Consider the following 20,838-nt stretch of genomic DNA (forward strand, 5'->3'; position numbering starts at 1 on the left):
GGAAGAATGTCACTTTCTTCATCAACAGAATCGGAATCTGAATCTACTTAAACATATACGTGGAAATTTTCAATGACCCATATAAACATGTCACATGTCACACTCCTCATTCCAGTTGGAAGTGAAATTTTCCAGCTCTGCGTTAGGATCATTAAAATTGCAATTTGTTGATGATCAACTCGGAGTTGCAGCCACACCTACACCTTCTTTCAGCATTATAGCTTTAAAAGGCTGGGTGACTCCCCCCTCATTAGATTCACTTCAACAAACTCAGTCAACACACTTCCCTCTTCACTTTCAACCAGCATATGGAAATGGAGCACCAAATGGAAAGCCAGAAGAGAAGAGGAATGAGCAATGAAGATTTAATATGTAAGATAAACTACCTTTCCTGTTGTTTTTTCTTCAGAGCTTTAATTTTACATAACTGGTTGTGTCAATAAGGTAAAACATTACCTAACACCTGACTTGTGTAAAGCTTAGATCAACAAAGGTGTTGGTTACTCTCCTCTGAGCTCCATGATGAGTGTACATTATCTTTGCAAAGTCAAATGCACTGTGTTATGTATGGCGTATACGTCAGAGCTCACCTGTGCAGGTGGAAAGAAGCCACAGAGGCTGGGAGCAAAGTAGAACTCCCATCGTCATAGAGACAAAAATCACATGCCACGGAGATAAGGAGTCCCAAAAGCATGTGACTGCGTGTGTTTGTGTGTGTAGTCATGCTCCGTGGAGTGAGGTGAACAGGGAACTACCATGTTGAACAGCTGAGTTTGGCTTGTGTGTGAACGTTACTTAATTTGGTTGCTGATGCGGGCTTGTTTTCATGTGTGAGGTTTGTACACTTGCATCCAGTTATTTGTGGGTGATACAGCACAGATCAATGACAAGTGAACTGGGTGCACAGATTCTGAATAATCTTCCATTCAAACAAACAAACAGGTATTTTTTTAAACCCTATTTAACTGAAAAAAATACAGCTATAATGAAGATGGACACTGTAAACTATGATTATAATCTCAACATATGCCTCCTAGTAATGCTATTTTACAGCTTTGTACAACAGTAAAATTTCCACAGGAAGCTACATTTCCTGTGGTTTAACCTACAAACAGAGAATAATGCTGCTTTTTGCTGATACTAGACAAAGAAAATTCAAACCAAAGCGAGACAAAGGCCATGAAATTGAGGCTTTTTGCAAATTACAATACAAATATCATCCTATGACAGTGTGATTTTGCAGGGTGCTTAGTCGGGGGCTGAGGAAGGTTTGTGGTTTGTGGTTCAAACCCCAGCTCCTCCAGTCTGCGTTGGGCAAGATACTGAATGGGTGAATGTGCCGTGTGCTGTAAAGTGCTTTGAGTGGTTGGTGAGACCAGAAAAATATTACATAAATGTAGTCCATTTACCATAATGGCCTTCCTGAGAAATGCGTGCAGATGAAAGCTGATATGCAGCCAGCTGTTATTAAGCTTCCCTCCCTTAATGACTTTCTCTTATTGTCTAAGTGGCACTCCAGAGATCATGTTACATGAGCAAATGTTCTGTTTGCTCTGAGAGCACCTCTGCGTGTGAGCTTCTCTGTTAGATCTAAGCTGGAAACCAGAAGAACAATCAATAAGGTTATTAATAATGTTGTCATATGTATGATTGAGAGGACAATGTTAATCAGTATTATAAACACAACACGGGCATTTACAATGAGCTCCAGTGTCATATCAAACTGGTTTCTGATCAGTGAGCTTTTGGACTTTTATGGCAGATTTCCCCTCGTTATGCTCCACTTATTTATTTTATTTTTGTTGCGAACCTGCTCTCATCTCTAGCTTTGCTATAAAAGCCTTTCACATGTGTTTCAGGGGTTTCACAATATGTCGAACACACTCAAACACACACTCTTATCTGGGTCTTCTTGTTGATTGCAACACAGGTGCTCTTTGGATACTTCAGGTTTTTTCCACTGTCTCCTTTTTGTATCCACGCTCAGTGAATCGGTTTGCCATATTTATAGCCTTGTCATCAAATTCTTCATCTGTGTCACAGATACGTCTTAGTCTCTGAAACTGACCAAATGGAATGTTATCTATAAGGGTCTTAGGATGGAAGCTGTTTCATCGTCTGTTTTCATGATTTTCAAATCTAAGAAATTGATGTCCTTCTTGCTGTATTCCAAAGATAATTTCAAACTTCTGTTGGTATTGTTCAAATATTTGTGAAAATCAAGCACTTCATGTTCTTCACATTGCATAAAAAATATCAAATCATCTATGTATCGTCCAAACCATTTTATTTTATCCAGATAGGGATTGGCAGGGCTCCAAATGAATTTATCTTCCCACACTTCTAGGAACAGGTTGGCATATGATGGGGCATAGGTTACGCCCATCGCTGTGCCCCGTGTCTGTTTGTAAAGCTGCTCCTGAAAGAGAAAAATATTATTCTCCAATGTCCATCTTATGAGTTCAACAATAAAATCCGTTGGAGGAAATGGCTCATCTCTCATTTGTAGGAAATGTTGCTTCTAAACCTTCTTTGTGATCAATATTCGTGTATAATGATTCCACATCCATTGTGATCATATATGCATCTCCAATGTTTTTTATTTCATCAATCTTATTTAACACTTGGGTAGTGTCCTGAATGTAAGACTGTAAAGTTGAAACAAAAGGTTTGATGTGGTGATCAATAAATTTTGAAATTGGCTCCAAAATTGACCCATTTCCACTAATGATAGGTCTGCCAGGTGGATTTAACAAATTTTTATGGATCTTAGGCAACATATAAAAACAAGGCAGTCTTGGATTTTTTTCTAATAGGAAAGCATATTCATTCTCTGTGATCCAGTGTTCTGCTTTTGCTTTATTCAACATCAATCCATCAGTTGGAAATGTTGAATAAAGCAAGAGGATTTGTGTTAATGGGGGAATAGTGCTGTGTGTCATTTAGTTGTCTGTGTGCTTCTTGGACATACTGAGTTCTTCCCCAAATGACCACACCTCCTCCTTTATCAGCACTCTTTATGATGACATCATCATTGTTCCTTAGCCAATTAATGGCCTGTGACTCTCCTTTACTGCAATCGGCTGGCGACCGGTTCAGGGTGTACCCCGCCTCTCGCCCATTGTAGCTGGGATAGGCTCCAGCCCCCCGCAACCCCGAAAGGGATAGGCGGTATAGATAATGGATGGATGGATGGACTCTCCTTTAGTGATATTTGATCTTGTTAGTTGTTTGTCATTCTCAAAAAGTCTCTCTACATCATGTGACACTGTTTTGGTGAAGGCATTAAGACAAACAAAAAGTCGATTTTGGTTTAAATGATGTTATTTGTCTGCGTTCCCCTTGATTTTGTTGACAGTTTTGATTGTACCACACTTTAAGATGCAGACTTCTGTAGAATTTGAAAAGGTCTATTTTTGTTTGAAATTCATTTGTATTATGTGTTGGAGCATAACCCAGTCCTTTAGATAATGCTGACACACATTCTTTGGAGAGGGGTATACCTGAGATGTTGATCACATTTTCTGCAGTGTCGTCCTCTGGTGGAAGCTGCGTGTCTGGGGTCTCTCTGTTTGTCCTCCTCTGTTGTATTGTCCTGCTCTTTTTCCTCCTCCCCCTCCTGGTTTTTCGTTTCTGTTGGGTCGAGGGTGTTGATGCTGTAAAAAATCCATCTCCTCTCCAGAATTTGTTGCATTGGTGAAGTTTTCATCCTCATCACTGGTGGGGAGGTTGAATGAGACAGAACAGACTCTTTTGCTTTTTTGTAGGAGTCGAGTGGATCTATGAGTCCATGTGTACACATTTCCTTCCTTATAATCATTTTGGTCCCTTCGAAATTTGGCAAGTTTTTCTCGTTTCAATAGATTTGTTAGTTTCTCCATGTCCTCCTTTAGTTTGCTCTCAAATTTAAGTTTTTGTTCAAAGGGATCAATGGAATCTATTACTGATTTCATTTCATTTATTTCTGATTGTAGAGCAGCTTTCTGTTGCTTGGCTTCCTCAATTAATAACAGAATCAAATCAAGAGAGCATTTGTTTAAGATGGCCTCCCATTTCCTTTTGAATTCAACATTGTCATAGCCAAATGATGGAAATTTCTTAATCCGTAGTCCTCTTGGGATCATCTCTTCCCTCCAGTAGTCTGATAATGTGATTATATGTAAATCCAACTTTTTCTCCTTTTCTTGGAGTTTCCTCAGACTTGGATACAAAGTATTCACATCACTTGTTTGGCCACTGGCTTGTCCATCTAGCAGAGAGTCTTGTACAATAATGTTTTTGCCTTGCTCATTTGTGAAGAAAAATGTGTTGTTCAAGGCCATGTTGTAGATGCCCAAAATCATTCAAGTAGAATGGAGCTGCTTCCAAAGGACTCACCCAAAAACAGTCCTACTGAACATGAAGACAACAGAGTGGAAGCGCTGCTGGGTCTTCTTGTTGATTGCATTGCAATTGACATTTAGACCTATGCAACAAGCCCTTCACCTGAGAAGTAAACACACTCTTATCTCTCTCTCTCTCTCTGCAGCTGAACGAACGGGGTCTTTAGGATGCGTTGGTTGGTTCATTGTCATACTTTCTAGCATCTTCACAATTATCCTCTTACCCATCACCATCTGGTTTTGTCTGAAGGTGAGTGAACTGAGTACGACGAGCACACTGGGGTGAAGAGCTGAAACCCTCATTTCCTATGTCGCACATTTGAAAGTGAATTGAGTTTCGGCTGTGGTCTTCCTGCTGTTGTTGCAGATTGTGCAGGAGTATGAGCGCGCTGTCATCTTCAGACTGGGACGCATTACAGACAGGAAGCCTAAAGGACCAGGTAGGCACGATTTATTTATTCATTTTGACTAACTGTTAAAATAAAACTTGCTTACAGGGAAATCATTTGTGTGTATTGTTTTTTTTTTTTTAAAGTTAATTTCAATTTGTTTTCTTTTTTAACTGATAGATCATGTTTTTTTCTGCATGCCCACAGGAATTTTCTTTATTTTGCCATGCACTGATTCCTTTGTGAAAGTGGATCTTCGAACAATTTCCTTTGACATCCCGCCACAAGAGGTACAACAACACAATGTGCAGCCCTATGAAATACTTTGTGTTCAATCAGTGGACTCACACACACAAACTGTCATGTACTTTTACCTTAGATCCTGACCAAGGACTCAGTTACAGTTAGCGTAGATGGAGTGGTGTACTTCAAGGTCAATGACCCTATCGCCTCTGTGGCCAACGTGTCTAATGCTGACTTGTCCACCCGTCTGTTGGCTCAAACAACCCTCAGGAATGTCCTGGGGACCAAGAACCTGTCTGAGCTCCTATCTGACCGTGAGGGCATTGCTCACAGCATGCAGGTACAGAATCTAAAGCCCACTTAAAGCTAAACACTTTCACACACAAGCTGTGTATTTTATTTTTTTTTTGTTGGATGCTGTTAAGAAGTTGTGATGTTTGAACAGATGTCTGTGGAAGGCTTTTGGTTGCCTTGTCTTCCTTGATTCTTCATCTCGAATGGACCCTTTTTGAATTTCATCTGTGGGTGGTGTGGAATAATCAGTATGTTACAGGTGTAAGTTCTTCCTCTTTCTGTCTTGTCCAGTCTAACCTGGATGAAGCCACTGACCACTGGGGCATCAAGGTGGAGCGTGTGGAGATTAAAGATGTGAAGCTGCCACATCAGCTGCAGAGAGCCATGGCCGCTGAGGCAGAGGCTGCACGAGAGGCCAGAGCCAAGGTCTGGACACACAAGCAATGACTAGAAATTAAAGGACGAAAAAGGGCGCTAAGCTGTTTACTTTTAGTCGTTATTGTGCGCTTCCCTAATCTCTGTCTTGATCTACGTATAGGTAATTGCAGCAGAAGGTGAGATGAACGCATCTCGTGCCCTGAAAGAAGCGTCCCTCGTGATTGCAGAGTCCCCGTCAGCCCTGCAGCTTCGCTACCTGCAGACTCTCAACACCGTCGCAGCAGAGAAGAACTCCACCATCATCTTCCCCCTGCCCATGGATGTCATATCTCACTTCATGCGGAAGTGATTCCTCAGTGACACATCAGTTCGCCCATCCTCTAAAATCACTGTTAAGTCAAACAGGAGTCAGGTGGGGCCAGGGAACATTTCCGTGGCCCCTTGTAAAATATATTGCTACGATGCAAGATAATGCTATTGTTTTATGGTCGGCATCTTTTCAGGCTGAACATCCTTTATGGTTCGCACTGGGATCAGGCCAGGCCTGCTAACCCAAAATTTGACTTGAGAGTACACATTATGTTGGTAAAAATTTGTAATAAATAATATTTCATTTATGATACTGTTGTGCTGATCAGTTGCATACTTTGATATAATAAATGTAAACTTTTTAAAAGTAACTGTTGAAGTTTTATCCATAAAGCTTACAAAGCTTTTGCTCAACACTAGAATCCATATAGTGCTAGTTTGACCTCTGGGCATTACACACTTATCCTTAAATGAAACATGGAGATGACATGTTTTTTCTTAAATATTTTTTAATACTGTGTTCTCCCCAAAAGGTACAAATAAAAGCATCGACATATCGCGTATACATTACATGTTGAACTATCTCATTCCTCGTCCTCTACGCCTCCTACGCTACAGTTACATTTCGACCATCACAGATGCAGAGAGCTAAAAGAAGAGAAAGGGGGAGCGAGAAACAGCAAAGACAGAAAAAACATGCTTCTATTACTTTGTTGGTGCACTAAGACACAACTCGTGTTGTAAATGTATTTACATTCAGACATACAATCAGTGCCAGAACAAACAAATTCAGTAAACTTTGTCTCTGGACCAGATCCATGGGGGGTAATTGTATAGCTTACCACCACAAATTCAAATTCTAGTGCTGAAAGTTGACAAGCCGTGGAAACATTTGCTACAACAGCATTTACAAATCAACATGGACGTTTCAAAAAATCCCGAATGACTTAGATAAATTACCCATGTTTCTTGTGGGGAGGCTCAACCAAGTGCTACATATTAAATGGCTGCTACATAGTGTTCAGACAAGAGGTCCTTCTATATCAAACAAAATCACATGAATGACTTGTATAAAATGCAGTCATTACATTTTTGACATTCAGCGCATAGTGAGACACAGATGTCCACAGGACACATTGGAGGGTCATTACAATACCAGTTCATTGTTTAGAAATCATAGTCCACTCAAAGGTGAGATATTAATTTGAGATGAAATTGGTAACTTTACGCTGTAATTTGTAAACAATAGTCTTGGTTGCATCCTTGTAGGCTCTGTTTTTTGCACCTGAAGTGACCTTTAGGAGGACCCTGAAGAATCTTTCAATGACGTAGGTGAACTGTAATCCTAAACATTTGAAAACACAGTGACTTTCTGACTGACAAATTCCTACAATTGATCGTTATGCAAAGACATTCTCAAAATCATCAGTGTAGGTACAAAATAAGTGAGAATTGAGATACATTTCTCAAATCCTATGCTGTGTACTTGACATTCTTTTGTTTAAGAGTATTTAACCCTGTGTACGTATCATACAAAAACATCCCAAAGATCCACGAAAGAATCATTTTTACTTTTTCTCGGCCGTCAAAAGTGCTGGTATCGCAATGAAGGATCTACTTAAAGGTAAATTACTGAAAAACTGGCAACCCAGAAACGTCCTCCTTTACATGCTGGTAAAAAGGTTACATCTACTCAATCTGTAACATAACAGAAAAAGTGATCAGGGGCGCTGGAAGGAATTTCAACGCCTCAATACCCCTACAACACACACACACGCACACACACCGCCCCCATCATGCATCTACTTAACTTTAACAATATTACATAAGTCACTAACCCTAACTCCTGCCCCCATTAGCAATGTTGCTGTGTCTGCCGACGCAGACATACCCTCATCCCCTCTCACTGGCCTTGTTTATTTACAGCAGCTCATTTTCATGTGTAGTCTGAACAGCTTTAGCTCTGTTTGCTAACGTGCGAGTAAATCACTGAGATTACGCTGTGTAATACTGTATTCTATGTTGACTTGTTCAAAGCCAGATGAAAGATTAGGACCCTGAGGGTAAGCTAGCCAGTAGATTACAGTACAGGCGGCAGCTATGACATACTGTATGCTATAAAATAATTCTCATTTTTATATACCAAAGGTTGGTTTCTCTGTTGTATTTTATAGAAGTGGAAAATTATCTCGGGAAACATCTTGAGTGTGTATAATGTTCTGTAGAGAAGCTATACAAAAAATTAAAATTGAAAGTATTTCTAATCTAAATTTAGAAAATAATTCCCTGAACAATATATTCTTGCACACTGAGACCTCAGCGTAGCTTGCAAGCATTTGAAAACGGATAAAGAGTGTCGTCCAGTTAAACAAAGCAGAAGCATCAGAAGAGGCTGTGAAGAGGTTAACACAGGTTCGGACAGGTATACGCTGATCTTGTAAGACTAGTCACAAAGAGGTAAACAGAAGGTTAACCTGTATTATTTTTAACCTACATAGCTTATAGACCCATGTCATATCATAAGACAGTCCCCTGAACGCCACCAATGTCTGCACGATGACAACAAGTCAAACAAATCTGCTCCATATCTCCTTTCTCTTGGGGTATGTCACATATTCCACTTTTGTCCCATAGGTGATTATTTTCAAAGTTACAAACGCTCATTTCCTTCATAGCTCAAGCTTAATAAATAGACAAATCACAGCAATAAGTTTCACATTAAGACTGGAAGACTTTCACAGTACATGCTTGCTTAAGTAGCAAAATACATGTAACAAATAAATTAGATATGAGCATCACATTTGAAAGAAATCCACAACATTGAAAACAGAAATTCCTGTGTTGGGTTTCCCCCTTAGCTTTAAGCTCCCTGGTAGCTGTGTTGTTGTTGTTGTCGTTGTTGTTGTTGGTGTTGTTGCTGCTGTTGAGCTACAGACACAACAGACTGCACATTCCCGCTGAGGTAAATACAAAATGGCAGACGTAGTTTTTGCAAGTTGACCTGAGGGATCCCGAAAGTGAAGAGTAGCTCATGTGGTGAGACACTGTAGGAAGACCTGGCAAGGTTTGAACATTTAAGTCCTCTGTGTTTTGCAGCTAAGATGGCTGGGGTTGAAGGTAGGGTCGTCCCACACAAGTGAAACTATCAGCCTTGAATTAATTACAAAATGTTAAGTACACCTCGAGGAGGCCGAAAAACAAGATCCGCTTTGATTTGCAAACCAATTCTTTATCCAAAGTCCTTTATGAAATAAAATGTTGCTTGTTCTCTGCTGGTGAGACGGCAGGTGGGAGTATAAGGCGCTTTGTTAGGGATTTTTCCAAATGAGAAACAAAAAACAAAACCCATTTCTGCTGAAAGCTGATTCAGTTCATGACTCAGAACTAGAACTCATCTCTGAAAACAGAACTGACTATGAGAAGCTAATCCCCACAAGAGAGAAAATAGCTTATTTTATCAAGGACGTGACCGTGTTTTTAACACACCAGAGTATTGTGTTCTGGTGACAACAGTGTGCTACTTTCCATCTGTACTGTTTCCGTCTGTGCGGGACTCATGACTACCCATGCAGGGAGGCTTCACTACACGTCGACACTATCTGTGTCACTATCATACAGTATATACAGTCTACATTTCCAGTCTACATACAAGTTGGGATTGTTGGAACTGAGCTAACATCCATTTTTCCATCACACTATTCATGTGGTACTGTATCACATGATGGACGCCACCAGCTGTAGAGGCTTGAGAAAGATCAAGACTCTGCAACCTCAGCACTTTGACTGCACTGTCCGTCCAGTTTGTCCTGTGATGGCTTGAGATCGCAGCCCCAACACATACTTCAATGCATTTCACATTCATGAAGGAAAAGGAGGTGAAGGAAATGAAAGAGAATGTTAAGAAGATGAAGAGAGAAAGAGAGAGGGGGGGAGAGGGAGAGAGAGAGAGAGGGAAATGTGAGTTTATCTCTGCAAAGAGCTGAGACAAGCAGCAGAGCTACAGCGATTGGCTGACACTCTGTGCGTGGGCGTGGCCGGGCCAGGGGAGTAATTCTGATTGCTTGCTGCTTTGTGAGTGGGCGTGGCTGGTCCCGGGGAGAAATTTTGATTGGTGACGGCTCTGTGGGAGGGGGAGGAGTATTGAGCCTGCTGGGGACAGCCGTGGCAGTGAGCGGGGGAGTCGCACCCTGCTACAGGTGAGGAGGAGAAGAAGGGGGATGATGGGACGGGGGAGGTGGAGAAGGAGCGGTGCAGCGGGGAGGAGGCAGGGGACATGAGGGGGCTGGTCTGGAGACGCCACAGAAGCTCCTCGTTGTTCCGGCTCAGCCTCTTCTTCTCGGTGCTCTCCTTCTCAACTTCCTCATGGAGGTTGGCGTTCTCCTCTGATAGTTGCCTGCAGGGAGTACAGCACAGAGGAAGCTAACCTTAGCAAGGGAGCAGGGAATATGGAACATCACATACCGTATTATGGTTTAAAAAGTCCACAGTGCTGATGGTGATGACGGCGACTGAATGTTCCTTACCTGGACAGGGTGAGGTTCATTTGAATACGAGCCTTCAGATCTTCGTTCTGCTGCTGCAGAACCTGGACCTTCTCTTCAAGGAACACGTTCTTTTGAGCCTGCTCAAAAGTAGAACACAACCACAGCCCAATATTTCATTCACCAGACGACGTGACCATCATGGATATCCAGACCAGGGTTTGTGTCGTCCAGTAATGTTGCATTTGAATGAAGTGTGTTTTTCCATTCTAAAATTTCTGTTTCTGTAAACAGAGTCTGGTGGCTTTGGTGAGAGTGATATAGCGGCAAAAAGGACTCCTTAACCCAAAAATCCATCTCTGAAGGGACCCTTTCCATAACGTTGTCAGATGTAACAATGTATGTAACAATATGAGCCTGTCAGTGGCAATAGCGGTATGCAAACACCCAGAAGAATTAAATTGCAGTCCCTTTCATGGATGTCGACTGCAGCGCTCTCACTCAATACTGCATCGATTTCAAAAACTGTTGTCCCCATTTGTCACTTGGACACAAAAACATGGGAAAATAGGATCTATAAACACAAATAACATTTGACTGGAATCTCTCCCGTTTGTCCGGAACATTGAAATCTTCCAGGACATTAACTCTGATCTAGACCAGCGTGCATATCTGTGTTTGTGTAATGGTGGCGGTGGTGCGACTGGGGGTTCGAGATAGCTTATTTGAGCCTACCACTTTCTCCAGATCAGAGATCTTCTTCTCTTGCTGGTGTATCTGCTGGTTCTTCATTTCCACAACCTCCTTCAAGCTCTTCAGATCTTGCTCAATGTGCTGATACGGAGCCAGAGCATCCTGTTACAGACAAAGTTTGGAAAGATAGCATGTACACTCTGAAGCTTGTCGGTCCAATTCAGTTTATTAGCAGTCTGTTTGGAGTCTATTTCCAGTGGCCCGTAGTTATTATGTGCTTGAGTAGTTAGTGGACAGGTAAACTCACAACTATCTGTTCGTCCGTACTCCTCCTCAGAGCCTCCTCAAAGCGTTTGGCTTTGTCTCGCAGACTCTGGTTTTGAAATGTGAGAGTGTCCACTTGATCCTGCACAATCATCCACGAACATACATCACATTAGTGCATACCAGTGTGCATCAACCAAAAAAAAAAAAAAAAGCATTAAGTATCCGTCTAATGGAATCATACCTGCAGAGAAAGTCTGTGTTTCTCAAAGTCCTCCTCTAGAAGCATCTTCTGTTGCTCGTGAGCTTTCCTTAAGTCTACACACAGATTGAGGAGCACAAAAAAAGAGCTGGTGTCACTTCTGGCAGTGCTGGTGTCACACTGTGTTTTTTAAATGAGATCTAAAATCATACCTCTCATGGTACGGGCGTGCTCCTCATGCAGTGTTGCCATGGTGATGTTATGCATGTCTCTGAGCTCCTGAATGGCTGCCTGATGGTTGACTGTCATCTCTTCCATCTACCACACCCACACACACGCACGCACGCACACACACACACACACACACACACACACACACACACACAGTGGCACCCTTTAAAGACTGACCAGATTTCACGTGAGGTTCAGATCTCATCAAAGCTAATGTAAAAACACACTCAACTCCTATGATGACTTTGTCTCACCTGTTCCTGTTGCTGAGTCCTCAGCTCCTCCATCTCTGACCGATGTTCGGCCTTCAGGTGTTCAGCCTCCGCTGAGTGGCACTTCCTGAGCGATTCCTCCACTGCGGCCAGCTCCGCCTCCTGCTGCAGCTGCAGCTCCTGCAGCTCTCGTTCAAACGCCACCTCCAGCGCTGTCTTTTCCAGATGAAGTCTCTCCCATCGCGCCGAGTTGGACGCTGTTATGAAGCAAAGTGTATCTTATGATGTTATATTATCAGAGAGTCCTGAATAATCATAGTTTTACTCTATATTTATGCTTATGCCTATTTATATTTATAGGTCAGGGTTCATTCACTCTCATTTCAGCTAAAGATATATGTTAAAAACAAACTGTGAAATTAATTTCTTTATTAATGCAATTTACTCAGAGTATAAGTTATTAATCTCTTCAAAGTAAACAAAGCAAAATGAAAAGATAATCAACAAATAAAACAATAGACCTTTTTCAAGAAGACATTTTCACATATAAAGGGAAGAAAATAACAGGTGCAAATAATAAAATAATGATGTCTGAATTCCATTTAGTGGCTTCAGTAGTATTGTTCAGGCTGGCTCACTGTCACGTCTTACTGGGAACAGAGCCCTCCTTAATGTCATCAGTAACACCTGTGCTTTTCCTGCTGCGCTTCGTCAAAGTCTGCTGTGAAAAAGGGATCAGTAGCCTGATTTGATCGATTAAAGGTTAAACATATTGGGTCAATGCTGCTTCTCACTCACCCATTTCCTCTCTGATCTTTTGCATTTCCAAGGATAATTTCCTTTGATTCTCTTCAGTTGTTTTATTCTGAAAATGGGAAATGAATACATTTTTGACACAGTGCAGGTGACATGTACCATTTATACGACTGATTATAGAGCATGGACAAAAAAGTTGAAACAGCCAGTGGGCAATGTGAGAAGACTAAGAATCTGCAGCAGGTTTAAACTTCAGCACATTGGTGCTTTGAGCTAAATGCAAACATCAATGACAATGACAGCAATGCTAATATATAGCAAGTATAATGTTCAGCATGTTCATCATCTTAGTTTAGCATGCTAGCATATTAACATTTACTACTACTTTACTACCTAGCATACAATAAAGCTGAAAACAGCACTTTGTCATTGACCAAAGTACGAACTTGAAGGAACGTTAATCCCCCAATAAAACAACAGCAAAAGTTCTTAGCCTTATAGAAGAAGATAAGATAATAAACCAGAGGATAATGATATTTGCAAATGATCTGAGACAAAGGTCCTCACATCCTCATTGAACTGAATGAATCTGCATGAGCTGTCTGGGTGAAACAGAACTGTAGATGTTGCTTACTGATATGAATAATGACCATTCACAACGAGAGCATATGCAAGCATGTACTGCATACTGAAGTTGCTGTGTCAGACTGGTGTCAGCAGGGGGAGCTCCAACCTGCTCAAACAGGCCCACACTCAAACCATTCCTGTCTTCCGATTGCAGGACTCAGACAGTGACCATAAAGAAGTCCCTCGACAGCCTGACAGCAGTATTACAGCTGTAACACCTCAGAGGCTAAATCAGTGTTTCTCAATTCCAGTCCTCGGGCCCCCCTGCCCTGCATGTTTTAGATGTTTCCCTCCTTTACCACACCTGATTCAAATGATCGGCTCATCATCAAGCTCTGCAGTGGCCTGATAACGAGCCACTCATTTGAATCAGGTGTGTTGAAGCAGGAAACATCTAAAACATGCAGGGCAGGGGGGCCCGAGGACTGGAATTGAGAAACACTGGGCTAAATCGTTCCATCAGACACCGAGCTGGATGAAATCAGCTCACTGACACACTGAACTCTGGAGGACCCTTCCCACAGTCGCTATCACTCTTGCTCATCATGCTGCACGTGGACCATGCTGTGAATCTCACCTCATGGTGTTAAATACTGTATGTGTTCCTGAGTTCATGTGTGTGAGCATGTGTTTTTTTACAATCCAGGCTTTGAGTCCATGGAAAGGTTGATGCACTGTTATCTATCTACACAGGAGCACAGATTAACCTTTAGACCAACTCCTGTTAATCAGAAGTGGGATTGTGAGGGGTGGCATTGTGACTCTGTGTGGATGTGTGAGGTAGTGCAGGATATATTATCATGTAAGACAATATTAATTTTATTGAGTGTATGCATTGTATTATTCAAGCTGGATACCTTGAGGCAGTAATGCTGAGTGGTGATAATGAAAGCCTCCAGACCCAAGGAAGTCTTCCTCAGCTCTTCCCTTAGAGCTCTCAGCTGCCTCTCCTGCTGCTCACAGCGTCCCTGCAGCCTCTGAACCTAAGTGACAGAGAATGAAATAGAATTAACAAAAAGAGAAAAGAACAGTGCAAACTCCAAGTGGTGCAGCAGATTTTCCCAGAACCTCACCTCCTCCCTTTGCTCTTCTTTTTCCCTTTCCTCTGCTTGCCTTTCCCGTTCTTTCTGTTGAGCTTCCTCTTTCTCTCTCTGCAGGCTCTCCTGCTGTTCCTGCTGCAGCCTCAGGGGAGCCACGCGGCGAGGGGACCCCGGGGGAGCTGACCCTCGCAGTGCTGCTGAGGGTCGCTGCCCTGACTGGACTGCAGGGAGGGGGAAAAACAAACACAGAAAATTAAATCAAATTTGAAATGAGTCTGCATGAGCATGTGCTTCTCCAGAAAAAAATTATTTTTCCATGTCATATGTTTTCACATGTGATAGTGAAATATTCAAATAACGTATAGTATATGATATGCCATTAATTAGTCATGTACTAATTCTTAAACCTAACTAGGACACATCCATCTAAAATGATGAAATTGAAGAGCATTAAATCAGAGGAGATTTGACCTCACCTATTGCTAATGACTCATGTTCACATGATAAATGATAGTAGATAATTGAATCATTTCTACTGAGGAAGCCTTGGGGTAATTCCCGGTCTGGCGTTCCTCATGATGGACCATCGAATCTCATGACGAATGTGATCAGTATCAAGAAATGACTGAGCTGCAGTGTGCAATCACATATAGACACTGTTACAGTCCACATTTATGAGTGTACTATTTGTATTGTGTTATAAGGAAAGGCTCCATTAATGATGAAGGTAATTTAAAGGCCAGACAAACATATGACAGCATTTTTTCCTTGGGGGGACACAGCCATTAAGCTGCAGTTGATGTACAAGCAGTCAGATTAACCTCTGTGTGAGTCACCTTGTCATGCAGTGTGAACGCAGTAGCCCATGGAGATGCACAGCACCACGACACGGCATTAGTCGCATGCAGTAAATTCTTTAAAGATATTCACACTATATAAAATCGCTGCAGCTCCGCATCACCTGCCTCAACCATATAATTCAGGCCTGCTGAGGAGCGGTCTCCATGACAACGTGAGGCTGGGCTTGGGGTGCAGGGTCCCAGGTAATAAGTCAGTTAGAGGCAGGCGGGGGGATGAAATAAGGGGAGTGCTGTGGGCCACGGTTAAATGAGAGAGGAGAGCGGAGAGACAAAGAATACAGTCAAAAGAGGGGGGAAGGTACCCGAAGGTGCTGAATGATTGTAATGGTGATAGATGTTTAAGGTCAATACAGAGAAAAGACATTCATGTCCTTCTAAGTGTATGTGTGCAGATTACCTTAAATGGGGGGAGCTCTCTGCAAGAACTAAATACAAAAAGGTCAAAAAAAGGAGATGTGTTTTCACAGCAGATTATATTCCAAGTTTTTGCTTCTAAAAATGCGCAAAACTGCAAATTTCAGCAAATGTTTCAATTATACATCTTCATCGGTGTCTTTACCTTGAAGGCACATTAGGTTTCCCGGTATCTGAAAATGACTAGAAGTCTTATGTAAATTATGTCTTCCTCTATTGCAGTCGCGCGCACACACACACACACACACACACACACACACACACACACACACGCACACACTGTACTTCTGTAGGCTCTACCTGAGAGGTTAGGCAGAGTTGAGTGAATACCAAATGAGTTTATGTGGCTGAGTGTGAAGGCAGCATGCAGATGATAGCAGAGGGGCTGATGGAGGGGGAATAATGAAAAGGTAATGGCAGACCTTGTGGGGTGCGGACACTAATGCCTGTGTGTGTGTGTGTGTGTGTTCCTGCTGGGTTGTGGTTGAAGGGTGTGAGGCCTGGTTATTCATGAGGTCTATTTCATTTTCAGTTCAGAACACTGACAATATCCTGGCACACTGTCCTGAACAGCTTCAAGTAGAAGCAACAAACTGACAATATCTGTAAACAACAGAAAAGCTACAGGGCTGAGAAACAGAGAGAAGAAAAAAAAAAAGGTTCTTATTTAGCGACTGTGTGGGAGTAGACAAGGTCCAGCAATAGAGGCAGTAAAGAGACGGGTGAACAGCAGCAGCAGCACTTCAGTGAAAAAAAGTGGAATGAGCAAAGAGAGAAGCGTCGCCTGAGGAGATGTGTGTCAGCTATGCTAAGATGGGGAGGCCCTCTGCAATCCTGTTAGAAAATTATTTTACCACTTCTGAGCCAAGAGGAAGAAATTTCCAGACTGCATGGATCAAATCGCAGCATTTAAGAAAGTGCTAAGCATCATGAATCTCCATTTGAAGCTGCGAACGTCCAGCGCTGGATATCTGAAATGGATGCAGGCCGCCTCCGGGTGTGAGTGGATTAAAACAAGGTCATATAAATAAAGACTATTTTTGGAAAAGGTTTGGGAAGGCAGACGATCAAGTGGGCTGGAAGAGGAAGAATAGGAGCCACAGAGAGCCAGACCAGCCAAATTAGCACCCGATTAGATCTAATGGACAAAGCCTTTGACTCGTCAAACACAGGTGTAAGTCATTAACTTTAAAATGGGCAAGCCAGCAGGGTTCTGGCACTTTTAATGGCAGACATTCTGACTCGTCATTGCAGGAAAAGCACTAATAACATTCATGGTGATGCCGTTCTATTCAAGTGTTTCCGTATGTCAGCATGCACTTCACCAGAGGGCTGGAGCTGCAACAACTGCACTGACTGCAGCCATAATTTATGGCATTAATTACACCTGTGATCGAAATGCTGACAAAAGGCCTGTTTTGCAGGCTTTTCTGGCTTGAACAAGTCAAGATGTCTGCCCTGAAAATCTTAAAAAAGCTTTTTTCACAGAAAACATCAGGGACGTACAGGAGGGTTCACTCTCACACACTGTTGAATAGAGTGGAGTCATCATTAGTGGTATTCGCGACACTTGTACTGTGACTGCCGTCCTTTTGTTGAACTTTGCATTGTCATTGGGTAAAGGTGGCTGCTTTGGTAACGAGGGAGAAGACTCACCTGGGGACTGAGGCTTGGGAGGAACCACCGCCAGCCTCTTTGGGGAGGACGGGAGAGAACGCGTGACCTCTGAACTCCGCTGAAACTCCTTCCTGCCTACTGTTAATCAAGAAAGACACAACCAATCAGTGGGTGTTAATTTGGCTTACTTTAATCAGCACGCAACGACATTTAGTTTTACATAACATCCTGTCAATCAGACTTCCTCATACATACACACTCAAACATCAAACCGACCACCCTTCCTCACTCTCTCCTTTTCCTCTTTTCCATTTCTTTGCTGATTTTTCTCCTCTCCCAACTTTTTTCAATCTTTCTGTTACTCTTCTGCTTTCATCTCCAGCTATCTTCCCCCCCTGCTGCGTAGCATAACTATGTCCCACGGGGCTCCGGGTCAAAGGGAGGCAGAGCATACAGCAGGAGACGTGCCCATCACCTCACTGCTCTCTGTGACATTACACACTTTGCAGCCAAGCGAGACAACAATCAGGCGCTCTTGTCGCGCAGTTGGTGAGGTGTGTGGGAGGAAAGAAAGCAGGATTTGAAACAATAATTGTGAGATGTGTTACCCAGCGAGCTCAGAATGGCGATGATAGTGAATAAGGAAGTAGGTTTCTGGAGGTTAGCAGGGAATTTGTTGTTGTGCAGCTGAGAGGAGAGAAGGAGAGGGGCCTTGAAAAGAAACTAATTGGACCTGTAATGGGAGAGAAGCCTCTGATCCTGAACAAATCCCCCAAATAACCCTGGAGAGACACTTCAGGTCTGCAGAGACAGGGTGTGTGTGGTTGTGTGCGTGTGTTCACTGTGCATGTGTTGGTGTGGTCATGCAAACGTGGCTCTCAGAGTGACTCATTACCGCCAAGTGAAGCCCCGACTCACACACATGCACACACGCACACGCTGCCACATCACTGTACTGTTACCAAGACTGTCTTAAACTGGGTTTTGAAGTCGGAGTGTGCAATCGACTTTACACAAACACTCTCCCAAATGCTCTCATCGGGAGTTAGGTGAGAACATCAAAATAGATTTTGTCTCTGTGTGTTCAGTACAGAGGTAGCTGTGAGGTGTTTAGCCCAGCTGAACACACAGTGTGAAAGCAAAGGGAAACAAGTACAAAAGCCAAAAAGTAAATGAATATGCATTCCAGCAAGTCCAAAATCTTGCTCACAGTTACTGGGCTGTAGGAGAAAATTACAATTGAAAAACAATATTTTGACTTGAAAGACACACAAGCGGCTCTGTGAGGCTGTGTAGGAGTCAGCATGCTAACATGCTTACAATGACAATGCTAACATGGTGATGTTCAAATCCGATTTTTTTTACCTTTGCAGCCACCTTTTCAGCCTATATTTGATGATGAAAATGATGCAATTGTGTGATTAGCAGGAACGGCGGCATGTTCGCGTTGAGCTTGAGCACGATGTCCAAAGGTGTGTGCATGTGTATGTGAGAGAGCCTCAGGTGAAAGCTTGTTGTGGGCTATCTCTGCACAGAGAGTCTTTGTCTGAAGCTCTCAGGGACACAGCAGGACAGAGGTGTCTGTCGACTGGTGTGCATGTGCGTGTGTGTGTCTGACGAAATGTGTGAGTGCTGGTATTGAGACAGACAGACAGACAAAAGTCGACTATAGAGCGCAGATAAAAAGTGGTGTCTGCACATGACTTGCAGGTTGACAGGGACTCCTCAGGTATTTCTTCATCAATAATTTACAGCACATTTAAAATCAGCTCAGGGAAACAGAAAGACGGGGTGAGAGACATTTTCTCACAGTCGCTACGCTGTCTGCATACACAGACCTGGCTGGAGGAAAAAACTGATGGCAACAATACGACATTGATGTCTACATTGTTTTGCTGTCTATGATGCATTCTACTCAGGTTGTGGTGGTTTGGATGAACTCTTGTTTATTGTGTACTGTGGGGCTGTGCGCTTCCTTTTTTGGCAGAGGCTGGGCGTGGTTCTCCAGGTGGCTGGGAGCTCAGCTGGGACTCATCACAATCAGCACAGTATAAAGACAGTGGACTGCTGAAGACATGTCGCCAGATTGTTTCTGCTACTCAGTGGTGTTGTTGGCCAGTTATCAGTGTTACTGGTGTTTATTACCATCAATTGTTAGTTTTTTTTCAGTGTCTGTCTATGTGTTTCCTTTTCCTTTGTTTTGGATCAGCCTTGCTTCACCTGTGCCTCCATCTCCACATGCCCGCCACACAAGCACTCACACCACCTGTGCGCTCCAGCGTATCTTAGAGCTGCTCACCATGCACCTCATTACCTCGTGCCTCACCTGCTGTTCCCCGGACTTCCCAGCTACAAGTTGCCTCTTTGCACATTCAATAAATTCCTATTTATCCTAACTCCCTATCTGCCTGTCTGCTGTTGAGTCTTTTTCCTACCTGACACATAACACAGGCTAGGATGAGTTCTTTTTGACATATCCTGTTACGGCAGAGTTCTTTGTCTTTTATTCGATCAGCTACTGCAGAAGTTTAAAGACATACAATAAATGCGAGTGAGTGCAGTGTGAATACAGGGCTTCTGGTGTTAATTGCCACATGTGGGGAAAAATAGAACTGTGTGTGCATCACACACTTCCTCGCAACAGATCACACAGGCACAATGGCCAGAAGAGGATCTCAGTATTTTAATGGTTTCTAGGGCATGAGAAAATGCTGTCATGAGCAGGGGTACACTAGAAGTACACTGGAATTAATGGCTGAAATGAACACTCGAAAGGCAGTTTCACTCTTGGATATCTCTAACACAGCTCGATAAATTCTGTAAGTGAAGTGAAGTGTTAAGTAAGCAGCTTCAAGCATTTCCCAGAATGCCTTTCAACAATCCCTGAGAGCAGGAGGTTGCGCTTAGTTAGGCGCTACGCTGTAAATTGAGGAAGAGAAAAGCTGAAAAACAGAAGCGGTGGAGTTGCTTTGTATTGTTCCAAAGACAACACCGCACGCCTCTTCTCCCATGGATTTCCACATTTGAGTTTAGAACACAAACTACAGAAAATTCTCCAGCAAAAACTTCGACTGACCTCCAGGGGAGCTTCTTGGCTGGGCGGGCAGGTAGCGCCGGGGCAGGGCCGGGGTGGAGGGCGGCTGGAGGCTGTTGCTGCGACACGGTGCCCCTCTCTGGTGATCTGTGGACGGAGGGCCGGTGGTCACTCTGTGAAGAGGAGGCTCCTCGCTCACACTCAGACCTGGAATACACAGAATTGGATTTTGCACATATGATTTTTATGCTTTTTAATTTCTGGTAGATATGATAGGATACATCTTCCCCATCTGATTTGTCATATCTCAACTGTCACTTCCCCTTTGTCTAATCACATATTGGTTTTTCTACCGTCTGATAGAGCTGTGTGATGGCTGAATTTAAGTTCACTGGACTGAGAAATGGTTTGT

General features: G+C 42.8%; 2 protein-coding genes across 3 annotated transcripts in view; one reads left to right on the top strand and one right to left on the bottom strand.

The window, feature by feature from the left end:
• Window positions 1-275: 275 nt before the first annotated feature.
• stoml3b (stomatin (EPB72)-like 3b) lies at window positions 276-6,353 on the top strand. The gene is made up of 7 exons (XM_070982395.1): window positions 276-372; window positions 4,529-4,632; window positions 4,750-4,822; window positions 4,979-5,061; window positions 5,151-5,354; window positions 5,600-5,734; window positions 5,847-6,353. The coding sequence occupies exons 1-7, from the start codon at window positions 309-311 to the stop codon at window positions 6,033-6,035; spliced, it is 852 nt and encodes a 283-aa protein (XP_070838496.1). The 5' UTR covers window positions 276-308; the 3' UTR covers window positions 6,036-6,353.
• Window positions 6,354-6,439: 86 nt separating this feature from the next.
• mtus2a (microtubule associated tumor suppressor candidate 2a) overlaps window positions 6,440-20,838 on the bottom strand; it is a 43,425-nt gene continuing 29,026 nt past the window's right edge. For both annotated transcript variants that reach the window (XM_070982392.1, XM_070982393.1), the window contains 12 exons: window positions 20,469-20,633; window positions 17,432-17,530; window positions 14,535-14,722; window positions 14,319-14,444; window positions 12,877-12,943; window positions 12,121-12,335; window positions 11,848-11,953; window positions 11,678-11,751; window positions 11,477-11,575; window positions 11,212-11,331; window positions 10,519-10,616; window positions 6,440-10,388 (listed from right to left, as the gene is read on the bottom strand). In XM_070982392.1, the coding sequence (XP_070838493.1) occupies window positions 9,959-10,388; window positions 10,519-10,616; window positions 11,212-11,331; window positions 11,477-11,575; window positions 11,678-11,751; window positions 11,848-11,953; window positions 12,121-12,335; window positions 12,877-12,943; window positions 14,319-14,444; window positions 14,535-14,722; window positions 17,432-17,530; window positions 20,469-20,633 (1,787 nt within the window). In that variant the 3' untranslated portion in view covers window positions 6,440-9,958. The remainder of the gene's footprint in view (window positions 10,389-10,518; window positions 10,617-11,211; window positions 11,332-11,476; window positions 11,576-11,677; window positions 11,752-11,847; window positions 11,954-12,120; window positions 12,336-12,876; window positions 12,944-14,318; window positions 14,445-14,534; window positions 14,723-17,431; window positions 17,531-20,468; window positions 20,634-20,838) is intronic.

Source organism: Chaetodon trifascialis, chromosome 16 (genome assembly GCF_039877785.1).
Source record: "Chaetodon trifascialis isolate fChaTrf1 chromosome 16, fChaTrf1.hap1, whole genome shotgun sequence".
In the NCBI taxonomy this organism is placed as follows: Eukaryota; Metazoa; Chordata; class Actinopteri; order Chaetodontiformes; family Chaetodontidae; genus Chaetodon; species Chaetodon trifascialis.